The 16283-nt window shown below is 42.3% G+C and overlaps 1 protein-coding gene across 1 annotated transcript; it reads left to right on the top strand.

The window, feature by feature from the left end:
* The first annotated feature begins 14 nt into the window (after positions 1–14).
* On the top strand, positions 15–7864 carry LOC115202463 (CD209 antigen-like protein 2). The gene is made up of 4 exons (XM_029766621.1): positions 15–651; positions 1366–1505; positions 1582–1691; positions 7188–7864. Exons 1-4 carry the CDS (start codon positions 87–89, stop codon positions 7318–7320), a joined length of 948 nt encoding a protein of 315 aa, XP_029622481.1. The 5' UTR covers positions 15–86; the 3' UTR covers positions 7321–7864.
* The last annotated feature ends 8419 nt before the right edge of the window (positions 7865–16283 follow it).

The raw sequence follows: 16283 nt of genomic DNA, 5'->3' as shown, positions 1-16283 counted from the left end.
CCACAACCACAGAGAGAGACCAGACACAAAATAGTCTAATTTCCACGACCACAGAGAGAGACCAGCTACAGAATAGTGTAAATACCATGAACACAGAGAGAGACCAGCTGCAAAAGAGTCTAATTTCCACGACCACAGAGAGAGAACAGACACAAAATAGTCTAATTTCCTCGACCACAGAGAGAGACCAGATACAGAATAGTCTAATTTCCACGACTACAGAGAGAGACCAGCTACAGAATAGTCCAATTACCACGGCCACAGAGAGAGACCAGCTACAGAATAGTGTAAATACCATGAACACAGAGAGAGACCAACTACAGAATAGTCTAAATCCCATGAACACAGAGAGAGACCGGCTACAGAATAGTCTAATTTCCTCAACCACAGAGAGAGACCAGACACAAAATAGTCACATGTCCACAACCACAGAGAGAGACCAGTTACAGAACAGTCTAATTTCCACGACCACAGAGAGAGACCAGCTACAGAATAGTCTATATACCACGACCACAGAGAAAGACCAGCTACAAAATAGTCTAAATACCAGAACCACTGAAATAGATGAGCTGAAGAAGAGTCTGAACACTAGAACTATGGAGCGTGACCAGCTACAGAAGGAGATAGAAAGGTTGAACTGGGAGAACAAAGGTAAGGACAGCGCCCCCCCAATACACACAGTTTTGGTAGTTGACCTGTTATCTCACACATTAACATATTCAAGAAGTATTGTTCCACATTTAAGCTGCAACATAACTGAAGGCACATTTTCCAATCTGTGTCGAAAGTGTAATGTAATTCATTGACCCAGTTTTATAATTATTAATTCTAGAAGAGATTAGAGATGTCAGATACATTGGAAGTGTTTACTTGTACATCAAGCTGCCTCACACTACAGAAACAGGAGCAGAAGACTACATCCAATGAGCTGTTCTGGACTCACAAGACAAGGCTCATGCAAAGCTACCTACATGTTCAATGCGGGAATAAATAATAGTTGCAAAGTTATGTTTAACGAGAAAATGTCACAGATACACTGAACAAAAATATAAACACAACATGTAAAGTGTTGGTCCCATGTTTCATGAGCTGAAATAAAAGATCCCAGAAATGTTCCATACACACAAAAAGCCAGTTTCTCTCAAATGCTCAAATTTGTTTTCATCTCTGTTAGTGAGCATTTCTCCTTTGCCTAGATAATCCATCCACCTGACAGGTGTGGCATATCAAGAAGCTGATTAAACAGCATGATCATTACACAGGCGCACATTAGAAGACTTCATCTGCGTCATGTTCTTTTTATTTTGTGTAATATAAATGTTCATAACATTCGAGTGTCAAAGATGGTAAAAGTTAAGTTCATAGGGTCCTGTCCTGAAGGATGGAGAAGGTTTGGCTGCGGCTGTTATTATCTCTCTACTGAGGAGAAAGCCTGGACTGAGAGTAGACAGGACTGTCTGGAGAGAGGAGCAGATCTGGTGATCGTTAACAGTGAAGAGGAACAGGTGAGAGACAGAGAGAGCTACTTTTTGTATTTGTCTATGATGTATTATTAACAATGCTTTTCCTGTGCCACAACAGACATTCATCAATGGGTTTGAATCAGTCAAATATGCCTGGATTGGTCTGACTGACTCTATTACTGAGGGGACCTGGAAATGGGTGGACGGCACCCCACTGACCACCCCAAGGTAAGAGACTACTGCTGTATAGTAACACTGACCACCCCAAGGTAAGAGACTACTGCTCTAACAACACTGACCACCCCAAGGTAAGAGACTACTGCTCTATAATAACACTGACCACCCCAAGGTAAGAGACTACTGCTCTAATAACACTGACCACACCAAGGTTAGAGATTACTGCTCTATAATAACACTGACCACCCCAAGGTAAGAGACTACTGCTCTATAATAACACTGACCACCCCAAGGTTAGAGATTACTGCTCTATAATAACACTGACCACCCCAAGGTAAGAGACTACTGCTCTATAATAACACTGACCACCCCAAGGTTAGAGACTACTGCTCTAATAACACTGACCACCCCAAGGTAAGAGACTACTGCTCTAACAACACTGACCACCCCAAGATAAGAGACTACTGCTCTATAATAACACTGACCACCCCAAGGTTAGAGACTACTGCTCTAATAACACTGACCACACCAAGGTTAGAGACTACTGCTCTAATAACACTGACCACACCAAGGTTAGAGATTACTGCTCTATAATAACACTGACCACCCCAAGGTAAGAGACTACTGCTCTATAATAACACTGACCACCCCAAGGTTAGAGACTACTGCTCTAATAACACTGACCACCCCAAGGTAAGAGAATACTGCTCTAACAACACTGACCACCCCAAGGTGAGAGACTACTGCTCTAATAACACTGACCACCCCAAGATAAGAGACTACTGCTCTATAATAACACTGACCACCCCAAGGTTAGAGACTACTGCTCTAATAACACTGACCACACCAAGGTTAGAGACTACTGCTCTAATAACTCTGACCACCCCAAGATAAGAGACTACTGCTCTATAATAACACTGACCACCCCAAGGTAAGAGACTACTGCTCTAATAACACTGACCACCCCAAGATAAGAGACTACTGCTCTATAATAACACTGACCACCCCAAGGTAAGAGACTACTGCTCTATAATAACACTGACCATCCCAAGGTAAGAGACTACTACTCTATAACAAGACTGACCACCCCAAGGTAAGAGACTACTGCTCTATAATAACACTGACCACCCCAAGGTAAGAGACTACTGCTCTATAATAACACTGACCACCCCAAGGTTAGAGACTACTGCTCTAATAACACTGACCACCCCAAGGTAAGACACTACTGCTCTATAATAACACTGACCACCCCAAGGTAAGAGACTACTGCTCTATAATAACACTGACCACCCCAAGATAAGAGACTACTGCTCTATAACAACACTGACCACCCCAGGGTAAGAGACTACTGCTCTATAATAACACTGACCACCCCAAGGTTAGAGACTACTGCTCTAATAACACTGACCACCCCAAGGTAAGAGACTACTGCTCTATAATAACACTGACCACCCCAAGGTAAGAGACTACTGCTCTATAATAACACTGACCACCCCAAGGTAAGAGACTACTGCTCTATAATTACACTGATCACCCCAAGGTTAGAGACTACTGCTCTATAATAACACTGACCACCCCAAGGTAAGAGACTACTGCTCTATAATAACACTGACCACCCCAAGGTAAGAGACTACTGCTCTATAATAACACTGACCACCCCAAGATAAGAGACTACTGCTCTATAACAACACTGACCACCCCAGGGTAAGAGACTACTGCTCTATAATAACACTGACCACCCCAAGGTTAGAGACTACTGCTCTAATAACACTGACCACCCCAAGGTAAGAGACTACTGCTCTATAATAACACTGACCACCCCAAGGTAAGAGACTACTGCTCTATAATAACACTGACCACCCCAAGGTAAGAGACTACTGCTCTATAATTACACTGATCACCCCAAGGTTAGAGACTACTGCTCTATAATAACACTGACCACCCCAAGGTAAGAGACTACTGCTCTATAATAACACTGACCACCCCAAGGTAAGAGACTACTGCTCTATAATAACACTGACCACCCCAAGGTAAGAGACTACTGCTGTATAATAACACTGACCACCCCAAGGTAAGAGACTACTGCTCTAATAACACTGACCACCCCAAGGTAAGAGACTACTGCTCTATAATAACACTGACCACCCCAAGGTAAGAGACTACTGCTCTATAATAACACTGACCACCCCAAGGTAAGAGACTACTGCTCTATAATAACACTGACCACCCCAAGGTAAGAGACTACTGCTCTATAATTACACTGATCACCCCAAGGTAAGAGACTACTGCTCTATAATAACACTGGCCATCCCAAGGTAAGAGACTACTGCTCTATAATAACACTGACCACCCCAAGGTTAGAGACTACTGCTCTATAATAACACTGACCACCCCAAGGTAAGAGACTACTGCTCTATAATAACACTGATCACCCCAAGGTAAGAGACTACTGCTCTATAATAACACTGACCACCCCAAGGTAAGAGACTACTGCTCTAATAACACTGACCACACCAAGGTTAGAGACTACTGCTCTATAATAACACTGACCATCCCAAGGTAAGAGACTACTGCTCTATAATAACACTGACCATCCCAAGGTAAGAGACTACTGCTCTATAATAACACTGACCACCCCAAGGTAAGAGACTACTGCTCTATAACAACACTGACCACCCCAAGGTAAGAGATTACAGCTCTAACAACACTGACCACCCCAAGGTAAGAGACTACTGCCCTATAATAACACTGATCACCCCAAGGTAAGAGACTACTGCTCTATAATAACACTGACCATCCCAAGGTAAGAGACTACTGCTCTATAATAACACTGATCACCCCAAGGTAAGAGACTACTGCTCTATAATAACACTGACCACCCCAAGGTAAGAGACTACTGCTCTAATAACACTGACCACCCCAAGGTAAGAGACTACTACTCTAATAACACTGACCACCCCAAGGTAAGAGACTACTGCTCTATAATAACACTGACCATCCCAAGGTTAGAGACTACTGCTGTATAGTAACACTGACCACCCCAAGGTAAGAGATTACTGATCTAATAACACTGACCACCCCAAGGTAAGAGACTACTACTCTAATAACACTGACCACCCCAAGGTAAGAGACTACTGCTCTATAATAACACTGGCCATCCCAAGGTAAGAGACTACTGCTCTATAATAACACTGACCACCCCAAGGTTAGAGACTACTGCTCTATAATAACACTGACCACCCCAAGGTAAGAGACTACTGCTCTATAATAACACTGATCACCCCAAGGTAAGAGACTACTGCTCTATAATAACACTGACCACCCCAAGGTAAGAGACTACTGCTCTAATAACACTGACCACACCAAGGTTAGAGACTACTGCTCTATAATAACACTGACCATCCCAAGGTAAGAGACTACTGCTCTATAATAACACTGACCATCCCAAGGTAAGAGACTACTGCTCTATAATAACACTGACCACCCCAAGGTAAGAGACTACTGCTCTATAACAACACTGACCACCCCAAGGTAAGAGATTACAGCTCTAACAACACTGACCACCCCAAGGTAAGAGACTACTGCCCTATAATAACACTGATCACCCCAAGGTAAGAGACTACTGCTCTATAATAACACTGACCATCCCAAGGTAAGAGACTACTGCTCTATAATAACACTGATCACCCCAAGGTAAGAGACTACTGCTCTATAATAACAAATCAAATCAAATCAAATCAAATCAAATTTATTTATATAGCCCTTCGTACATCAGCTGAAATCTCAAAGTGCTGTACAGAAACCCAGCCTAAAACCCCAAACAGCAAGCAATGCATGTGAAAGAAGCACGGTGGCTGGGAAAAACTCCCTAGGAAAAACTCCTGAGAAAGGCCAAAAACCTAGGAAGAAACCTAGAGAGGAACCAGGCTATGAGGGGTGGCCAGTCCTCTTCTGGCTGTGCCGGGTGGATATTATAACAGAACATGGTCAAGATGTTAAAATGTTCGTAAATGACCAGCATGGTCAAATAATAATAATCATAGTAATTGTCGAGGGTGCAACAAGCACGTCCGGTGAACAGGTCAGGGTTCCGTAGCCGCAGGCAGAACAGTTGAAACTGGAGCAGCAGCAGCACAGCAGCAATAACACTGACCACCCCAAGGTAAGAGACTACTGCTCTAATAACACTGACCACCCCAAGGTAAGAGACTACTACTCTAATAACACTGACCACCCCAAGGTAAGAGACTACTGCTCTATAATAACACTGACCATCCCAAGGTTAGAGACTACTGCTGTATAGTAACACTGACCACCCCAAGGTAAGAGATTACTGATCTAATAACACTGACCACCCCAAGGTAAGAGACTACTACTCTAATAACACTGACCACCCCAAGGTAAGAGACTACTGCTCTATAATAACACTGACCATCCCAAGGTTAGAGACTACTGCTCTATAATAACACTGACCACCCCAAGGTAAGAGACTATTGCTCTATAATAACACTGACCATCCCAAGGTTAGAGACTACTGCTCTATAATAACACTGACCACCCCAAGGTAAGAGATTACAGCTCTAACAACACTGACCACCCCAAGGTTAGAGATTACAGCTCTAACAACACTGACCACCCCAAGATAAGAGACTACTGCTCTATAATAACACTGGCCATCCCAAGGTAAGAGACTACTGCTGTAATAACACTGACCACCCCAAGGTAAGACACTACTGCTCTATAATCACACTGACCACCCCAAGATAAGAGACTACTGCTCTATAATAACACTGGCCATCCCAAGGTAAGAGACTACTGCTGTAATAACACTGACCACCCCAAGGTAAGAGACTACTGCTCTATGATAACACTGACCACCCCAAGGTAAGACACTACTGCTCTATAATAACACTGACCACCCCAAGGTAAGAGACTACTGCTCTATAATAACACTGACCACCCCAAGGTAAGAGACTACTGCTGTAATAACACTGACCACCCCAAGGTAAGAGACTACTGCTCTAATAACACTGACCACCCCAAGGTAAGAGACTACTGCTCTATAATAACACTGGCCATCCCAAGGTAAGAGACTACTGCTGTAATAACACTGACCACCCCAAGGTAAGAGACTACTGCTCTATGATAACACTGACCACCCCAAGGTTAGAGACTACTGCTCTATAATAACACTGACCACCCCAAGGTAAGAGATTACTGCTCTATAATAACACTGACCACCCGAAGGTAAGAGACTACTGCTCTAATAACACTGACCACCCCAAGTTAAGAGACTACTGCTCTAATAACACTGACCACAGTGGAAGTAGTAGGACTGATTCTCTGTGTTGTTCATACTCTAGGTTCTGAGAGAGTGGTCAGTTTAACTCTGTGTTGTTAATACTCTAGGTTCTGAGAGAGTGGTCAGTCTAACTCTGTGTTGTTCATACTCTAGGTTCTGAGAGAGTGGTCAGTTTAACTCTGTGTTGTTCATACTCTAGGTTCTGAGAGAGTGGTCAGTCTAACTCTGCGTTGGCTCTACTGCAGGTATTGGGATGATGGACAGCCCAATGGTGGTACATACCAGAACTGTGGGGGAATCATTTACAAGTCGTCAGGCCAAGGAGCATTGTGGGATTTTGATTGTATCTATTCAAAACAATGGATCTGTGAGAAATAGGCTTCTCATAGGTACTTTCTCTGCACTGCTGATTAATGAACTCTCTACTGTATGTTAATGATGGTCTGAAGACTGGTGTGATTTGATAGAATGGTACAAACACATGCACACATTCAGAAACACACACACACACACAAAGACACTGATCTGAACCTGAGTCTCCCACGGGGGAAACCAACGTCTTAATTAGACGAGGTATTTCCCTCTCGGACCGAGATCTGACACTGATTTTGAAGTCGCAGGTTGGGCTACCTCAACACTTGACCATGAGCAATCATGAACGACTCATGTCTGCTACACAAGCTGACAAACAATAATTCATATGTCAAACAATGAGGTGTATAATAGGGGTTTAATATCATTCAATAGCTGCTGTCAGTCAATTACTGTTAAGTTTTACACATCTAAATACATTTGAAATGACTGTATATGTTTATCAGTTATGCTTACTTCTTCTGCTTTTATTATTCTGAACATAAACAATGTGTACTTCCTGCTAATTCAATAAATAATTCAACCGAGATTAAAGACATTACCTGACTAGTACATTATTGTTCTCTACTCTGTTTTATCTAACATGGAATCTAGAAGGACAAGACACCTCTCTGTTTTATACTTTATCTAATATTAACATGGAATCTAGAAGGACAAGACACCTCTCTGTTTTATAGTTTATCTAATATTAACATGGAATCTAGAAGGACAAGACACCTCTCTGTTTTATACTTTATCTAATATTAACATGGAATCTAGAAGGACAAGACACCTCTCTGTTTTATACTTTATCTAATATTAACATGGAATCTAGAAGGACAAGACACCTCTCTGTTTTATACTTTATCTAATATTAACATGGAATCTAGAAGGACAAGACACCTCTCTGCCACTTAAGTACAGAGAGTGAATGTTACTGTTTACATTTGAACTTATATCTTGTTAACTTCCTGTTTGTGCTGACAACACCAGAATTAAGGGTTGGATCATAAATAACCATTAGTTATCAAAACAGTGTCTGAGGTTGTGTTACTAAACTAACAACTAGGACTAATCCTTGACTACAGTAGAACAGGTGGCAATGACCTCCAGTTATCAGAGAGACAGCCTTAGGCAGGGTTTTGTGGGTGTGTGTGATTGACAGAATGCATGAGATTCAAGTAAAAGCGTTTAAATCAGTGGAGGCTGCTGAGGGGAGGATGGCTCGTAATAATGGCTGGAACAGAGCAAATAAAATGGCATCAAACACAAAGAAATCATGCATTTGTATTTGATACCATTCTACCAATTACACTCCAGCCATTACAAGCCTGCCCTCCGCAATTAAGGTCCCACCAACCTCCTGTGATAACCATCCATTCCGTGTGACTATGTATGACTGGTCTAGAAGAGCTACAGCCTGTGCTAATTCAACAACACTACACTAACCCAATACACTATGGCTCTTTTCTCAGTAGTCTAAACATCTGTCTTCGTCTGTCCTCTCCTTCTCTGTTCTGAAAGAGCTGACCAGGTGAAAGCTAAGCCAGCCTAATGATGGGCTTCCTTCCACCATATTTTTTATTATTTTTATTGAATATTCGAAACATACAATATACTTGCAGTGAAGCCGCTCAACAACTACATCATACCAGTCATCCAACAGACTCCCATTCAGAGCGACACACAGAAGCATCCAGGGTCAATGCCTTGCTCAAGGGCACGTTGACCGATCTACAACCAGGCCAAAAAACGTGAACCCGAACCCTCCAAGATCCCCCCACAGTTCCCCAATAGCTGTCCCTCAAGCATTCGAGACCCCTCCCACAATCCCCCCAGGAAGAAAAATGTTAAATATAATTCATTCCATTCCCCACCCCCAAGAACCCCCCAATGCACCAACAATCAAGAGAATGAGCTAAAGAGAAAAAGGAAACGACAGAAGTAAACAGCAAACAACAATGCCTTTTTTGTTTAATAATAATACATTTTAAACAAAGGTCATCAAGGGCAACTAAAATCATAACAGCAATGCCAACTGTATATGTTTGTGTGCATGTCTGGCACTATTACATGTATGTGTGTGTTCTTGTATGTGTTTATTTGAATGAGTGTCTGTACAGTATAAGCATGTGTATAAACACCTGCACGGCATCAGCCTCAGGCAAACCGGCATTAGTTGTAAAAACACTGCCCCTTAGTGTCATTCAAATGTACTTTTTATTATTTTTACTTTTTTTAAACTTTTATCTTTGACCATCATTCTGTCTCTCACACAGCAACTCCACTCCCACTTGTCTCCAATTCTACATACCAACCCTCAGCTTCCCTCAGCCCATCCCATCTATCTCTGCTGGCCACCCACTTCGGGTTTCTACCCAACACATATCTTTCAACTATGCTGGGATGTTTCATGTACAATTTCAATGTATCTAATTGAATAGAATCCACAGATTGCGAGTTGAAGATAAATACTTTTTTTTTTTAATATACTAAGAATATTAGTATATTAGTAATTGACTGACCCGGTCTCTCCATATCTCCTAACAGTACTATTTCTAGAGTCAATTTTAGATCAATGCTATGCATTTTCAGCCATTCCTGAACCTGAGACCAGAAACAGGCTACCTGAGGGCAATACCAAAATAAATGGCTTCCTTCCACCATTTTGTTTTCACCTGTGAAGCCAGTCAGTGCAGATGTACGGGAGGAGACAAGGAGAGGGAGTCAATTGTGAAAGAGCCTCTGTCCACATTCAGAAGCCAGACTTGGTCAAAAGTTGCAGATATAAATTATAACAATAAAGCAGACATGATTACTTATTCTACATGTCAGAGATGCATGTTTTTTACTACATAGCGTATTTCTATCTGAACGTTCCAAACGTTGCATCCTGCTGAACGAGCCCCTTGGTCTGTTCACATGTCCACAGATGACGTACCAAGACTACCATCTACTGGTCAATTATTGTATTGCTATAATTTTCCTCATGAAGACTAGTTTTTATCAATTATATGTATTAACCCTAGACAACAGACAGGGAGTGCTGTTTTGAAGCCTTTGCACATTCATTTTGGTTCTACTCCATTGTAAAGATTTTGGAAGATACAGAAATGCATTCATTAATGTCGACATTCGTTTGGCAAGTATATTATATTAGACACCTTAATACAAGTATGTTATATTACACCTTAATGCAAGTATATTATATTAGACACCTTAATGCAAGTATATTATATTAGACACCTTAATGCAAGTATATTATATTAGACACCTTAATGCAAGCATATTAGATTGAATCGTACTACAATGGCTCTGACGCTCGTCGGATGTGGCAGGGCTTGCAAACCATTACAGACTACAAAGCGAAGCACAGCCGAGAGCTGTCCAGTGACACAAGCCTACCAGATGAGCTAAACTACTTCTATGCTCGCTTCGAGGCAAATAACACTGAAACATGCATGAGAGCACCAGCTGTGCCAGAGAACTGTGTGATCATCTCAGCAGCCAATGTGAGTAAGACCTTTAAACAGGTCAACTTTCACAAGGCCACAGGGCAAGACGGATTACCAGGATGTGTACTGCGAGCATGCACTGACCAACTGGCAAGTGTCTTCACTGACATTTTCAACCTCTCCCTGTCCGAGTCTGTAATACCAACATGTTTTAATCAGACCACCATAGTGCCTGTGCCCAAGACCACTAAGGTAGCCTGCCTAAATGACTACCGACCCATGGCACTCACGTCTGTAGCCATGAAGTGCTTTGAAAGGCTGGTAATGGCTCACATCAACACCATCATCCCAGAAACCCTATACCCTCTCCAACTTGCATACCGCCCCAACAGACCCACAGACCAAGCAATCTCTCTATTGCACTCCACACTGCCCATTCCCACCTTGCCAAAAGGAACACCTATGTGAGAATGCTATTCATTGACTACAGCTCAGCGTTCAACATCATAGTGCCTTCAATAAGCTAAGGACCCTGGGACTTAACACCCCCCTCTGCAACTGGATTCTGGACTTCCTGACGGGCCGCCCCCAGGTGGTAAGGGTAGGTATCAACACATCCGCCACGCTGATCCTCAATACAGGGGCCCCTCAGGGGTGTGCGTGCTCAGCCCCCTCCTGTACTCCCTGTTCACTCATGACTGCACGGCCAGGCACGACTCCAACACCATCATTAAGTTTGCTGATGACACAACAGTGGTAGGCCTGATCACCGACAATGACGAGACAGCCTATAGGGAGGAGGTCAGAGACCTGACCGTGTGGTGCCAGGACAACAACCTCTCCCTCAACATGATCAAGACAAAGGAGATGATTGTGGTCTACAGGAAAAAGTGAACAGAGCACACCCCCATTCTCATCGACAGGGCTACAGTGGAGCAGGTTGAGAGCTTCAAGTTCCTTGGTGTACATAACCCACGAACTAACATGGTCCAAGCACACCAAGACAGTCGTGAAGAGGGCTCGACAAAACCTATTCCCCCTCAGGAGACTGAAAAGATTTGGCATGGGCCCTCAGATCCTCAAAAGGTTCTACAGCTGCACCATTGAGAGCATCCTGACTGGCTGCATCACTGCCTGGTATGGTGTTGAAAATCCCAAATTGTTTGCATAGTCAACTTACACACAGCTCTGACACACACACTTTTCCCATCAAACATGCCACCAGGGGTCTTTTCATAGTCCCCAAACCCAGAACCAATTGCTCGGCCTCTGACCGCAAAGCACTACAGAGGGTAGTGCGAACAGCCCAGTACATCACTGGGGCCAAGCTTCCTGCCATCCAGGACCTTTATACCAGGCGGTGTCAGAGGAAGGCCCTAACAATTGTCAAAGACTCCAGCCACCCTAGTCATAGACTGTTCTCTCTGCTACTGCATGGCAAGCGGTACTGGAGCGCCAAGTCTAGGTCCAAGAGACTTCTAAACAGCTTCTATCCCCAAGCCATAAGACTCCTGAACATCTAATCAAATGGCTACCCAGACCATTTGCATTGCCCCCCCCCCCTCTTTACATCGCTGTTACTCTCTGTTGCTATCATCTATGCATATTCATTTTAATAACTCTACCTACATGTACATACTACCTCCTCTGGGTTTCGCCTGCCATTTCAGTTCTGTTATACTCACAGACATTATCTTAACAGTTTTAGAAACTTTAGAGTGTTTTCTATACAAATCTACCAATTATATGCATATTATAGCATCTGGGACTGAGTAACAGGCAGTTTACTTTGGGCACGCGTTTCATCCGGACGTGAAAATACTGCCCCCTAGCCCAAAGAGGTTTTAATGCAAGTATGTTATATTACACCTTAATGCAAGTATATTCAATTAGACACCTTAATACAAGTATATTATATTAGACACCTTAATACAAGTATATTATATTAGACACCTTAATGCAAGTATATTATATTAAACACCTTAATTCAAGTATATTATTTTAGACACCTTAATGCATACTTTACAATTATATTAAATGAACATGAAAATATAAAACAGATGGGTTTGTTTAACAACAAAATCCATGGTAATCCATGGCAACCGTCCAACCTCAAAATAGAAATTGAAAAAAACAAAGCCTGTAACACCTTCCACCTCAAAACAAGTTTGCCCAGAACAAACAGAAATCTACTTCAGCTCACAATATGATCAACTTAAATGCTTAACCTCCTTCAATATAAACATGGTGTCTACTGGCTGTCAACACTTAAAAACAAGACAAAACAGATGATATAGTTGCATTAAACTCAGAAGTTTTGAGATTGTGAGCCAGGGCTACACACTGACTAAACACAAAACAGAAAACTTATTGACTGAACACCCTTGAAATACAATCAGTAACCATTTTGTCCTTAACACAGACATGTATGACTTCAAGGGGAAACTCCTGCAATATGAGAATGCAGCAAAGGAGTCAGCGGTTCGTGGAGCTAATCTTTTACAGGAAAACGAGAGGGTTAAGATGCGTATAGACCACCATAGTGGTAGAGGGTTATGATGGGTATAGACCACCATAGTGGTAGAGGGTTATGATCGGTATAGACCACCATAGTGGTAGAGGGTTATGATGGGCATAGACCACCATAGTGGTAGAGGGTTATGATGGGTATAGAACACCATAGTGGTAGAGGGTTATGATGGGCATAGACCACCAAAGTGGTAGAGGGTTATGATGGTATAGACCACCATAGTGGTAGATGGTTATGATGGTATAGACCACCATAGTGGTAGATGGTTATGATGGGTATAGACCACCATAGTGGTAGATGGTTAGGATGGGTATAGACCACCATAGTGGTAGAGGGTTATGATGGGTATAGACCACCATAGTGGTAGAGGGCTATGATGGTATAGACCACCATAGTGGTAGAGGGTTATGATGGTATAGACCACCATAGTGGTAGAGGGTTATGATGGGTATAGACCACCATAGTGGTAGAGGGTTATGATGGGTATAGACCACCATAGTGGTAGAGGGTTATGATGGGTATAGACCACCATAGTGGTAGAGGGTTATGATGGGTATAGACCACCATAGTGGTAGAGGGTTATGATGGGTATAGACCACCATAGTGGTAGAGGGTTATGATGGGTATAGACCACCATAGTGGTAGAGGGTTATGATGGGTATAGACCACCAAGGTGGTAGAGGGTTATGATGGTATAGACCACCATAGTGTTAGAGGGTTATGATGGGTATAGACCACCATAGTGGTAGAGGGTTAGGATGGGTATAGACCACCATAGTGGTAGAGGGTTAGGATGGGTATAGACCACCATAGTTGTAGAGGGTTATGATGGGTATAGACCACCATAGTGGTAGAGGGTTATGATGGGTATAGACCACCATAGTGGTAGAGGGTTATGATGAGTATAGACCACCATAGTGGTAGAGGGTTATGATGGGTATAGACCACCATAGTGGTAGATGGTTATGATGGGTATAGACCACCATAGTGGTAGAGGGTTATGATGGTATAGACCACCACAGTGGTAGAGGGTTATGATGGGTATAGACCACCAAGGTGGTAGAGGGTTATGATGGGTATAGACCACCATAGTGGTAGAGGTTTATGATAGGTATAGACCACCATAGTGGTAGAGGGTTATGATGGTATAGACCACCATAGTGATAGAGGGTTATGATGGGTATAGACCACCAAGGTGGTAGAGGGTTATGATGGGTATAGACCACCATAGTGGTAGAGGATAATGATAGGTATAGACCACCATAGTGGTAGAGGGTTATGATGGTATAGACCACCATAGTGATAGAGGGTTATGATGGGTATAGACCACCAAGGTGGTAGAGGGTTATGATGGGTATAGACCACCATAGTGGTAGAGGTTTATGATAGGTATAGACCACCATAGTGGTAGAGGGTTATGATAGGTGTAGACCACCATAGGGGTAGAGAACAATACATAAACCTTGATATGCTGAAGAGCCAGTACCAATATAAACATCTCTTTCTCGATAGTCTAGTAATGTTTTTGATGTGAGGCCCATTTCTTTGAAAAGTACCCCACAGTGTGCTCAACATTGTTATCGTCTTTCTGTAGGAGCACAGCCCCAGTTCCTACATTGCTGGCATCAGTGTACAAAGCAAATGGACGATGAAATCCGCAGCAGCTGGCACCGGTGCAGAGACCAAAAGGGTCTTAGCATTTCATAACCTGAACAGAAGACGAAGGTAGGAAAACAAACCATCAGGAGTGACAAAAGCAGACAAATCTTTGAGTTAGAGGGACCTGCTAATATCCCCTACTCTCTAACGTATTTAGCTGCGCCAACACTGTCCACACAATCATCGACCCTGGGAAAAGGGTACGAGTCAGACTTACTAACAGCAATGAGTTTCCAAAAATCGGAACAAAACAGCAGAGACCCATCCGAATATATACAGGATGAATTCCACGAACTGTTGTCGTGTTCTGCAATGCCGTGCTCAAACATGAACTCTACCTCACTGTGGAGCTTCTCTCTCTTTTCAGGGTTCACTCAATAGACATGTTGTTTGATTGGGGCAGAGTCCACAACATCAATGTCATGCTTCAGTAGATGTGTCTGAGTTGGTACATCTGAGAATAAACCCTGATATTTTTAAAGCAGTGCAACAATGTTGCCTTTTTCCTCCAGAGACAAGTGTGCTAAAAAGACAATGTTTTCTAGAATCTCTGAATTACTCAACCGTCCAATAGGAACAGTGTGTATTGGCCTTTCTTCATGCTCTTTAGGAAGACTATAGTCTGACCTCTTTCCCATGGAAGCACGGCCATTGTTTTTGTGAAGTTGTTAGCTAACTCATCTATATAAAAACATACCTTAAAATGTATTTGAGAGTACTAATGTTACTGTTCCCACTACAACAAAGAAATACTTAAATACATGTAATTAGGTCCTTGAAATAAAAAATAGAAATACTGTTTAACTCCATTAATTCCTATGTAGACTGCTCCTACTGAGGAGTGCCAGTATGGCTGACCGGTGGCTTCAAAGTCTCTCATTGGCCAATACATAGAATCAGCAATACAGGGTTTATATACATCATTAGTGTCTATCTGTTCATTCTGTCTTTTTTTCAAACTGTGCTTTGTCAACATTTAACTGACACCATTTAGAAGTGAAACACTGGTGTTACTATAGTATTAGTACATTACAACACTTAGTAGTGCAACATACATCTTTAATCAAATTATATATATCTTAATAGTACAGCATACATACATCTTTAATCAAATTATAAATATTTTCTGGTACTTGTCTACAAGGTGGAATAACAAGTTTATCACATATCAAATAAGCATAACTTCCTAATGTGTCCCTCAACTGCAGTGTATGATATACCATTTTGAAATTTTGAGGCTGTACTTTTATAAAATGTACAAAAAACTATCTTGGAAATGGTACATAAGACTCAAATGGGAAATTTAGATCCATTTAATAAGCAGAATGCACGATTGGGGTCAATTT

The sequence above is a fragment of the Salmo trutta genome, chromosome 11, assembly GCF_901001165.1.
Source record: "Salmo trutta chromosome 11, fSalTru1.1, whole genome shotgun sequence".
NCBI classification, from domain to species: Eukaryota; Metazoa; Chordata; class Actinopteri; order Salmoniformes; family Salmonidae; genus Salmo; species Salmo trutta.
This window is presented reverse-complemented; position numbering and strand designations above follow the sequence as displayed.

Excerpts from the sequence above, each read along its gene's own strand:
- LOC115202463 (XM_029766621.1), top strand. The coding sequence starts at position 87 with ATGAACACAGAGAGAGACCAGCTGCAAAAGAGTCTAATTTCCACGACC. Across the intron at positions 652-1,365 it reads GTTGAACTGGGAGAACAAAG|GGTCCTGTCCTGAAGGATGG; the intron begins GTAAGGACAGCG and ends TTAAGTTCATAG. Across the intron at positions 1,506-1,581 it reads TTAACAGTGAAGAGGAACAG|ACATTCATCAATGGGTTTGA; the intron begins GTGAGAGACAGA and ends GTGCCACAACAG.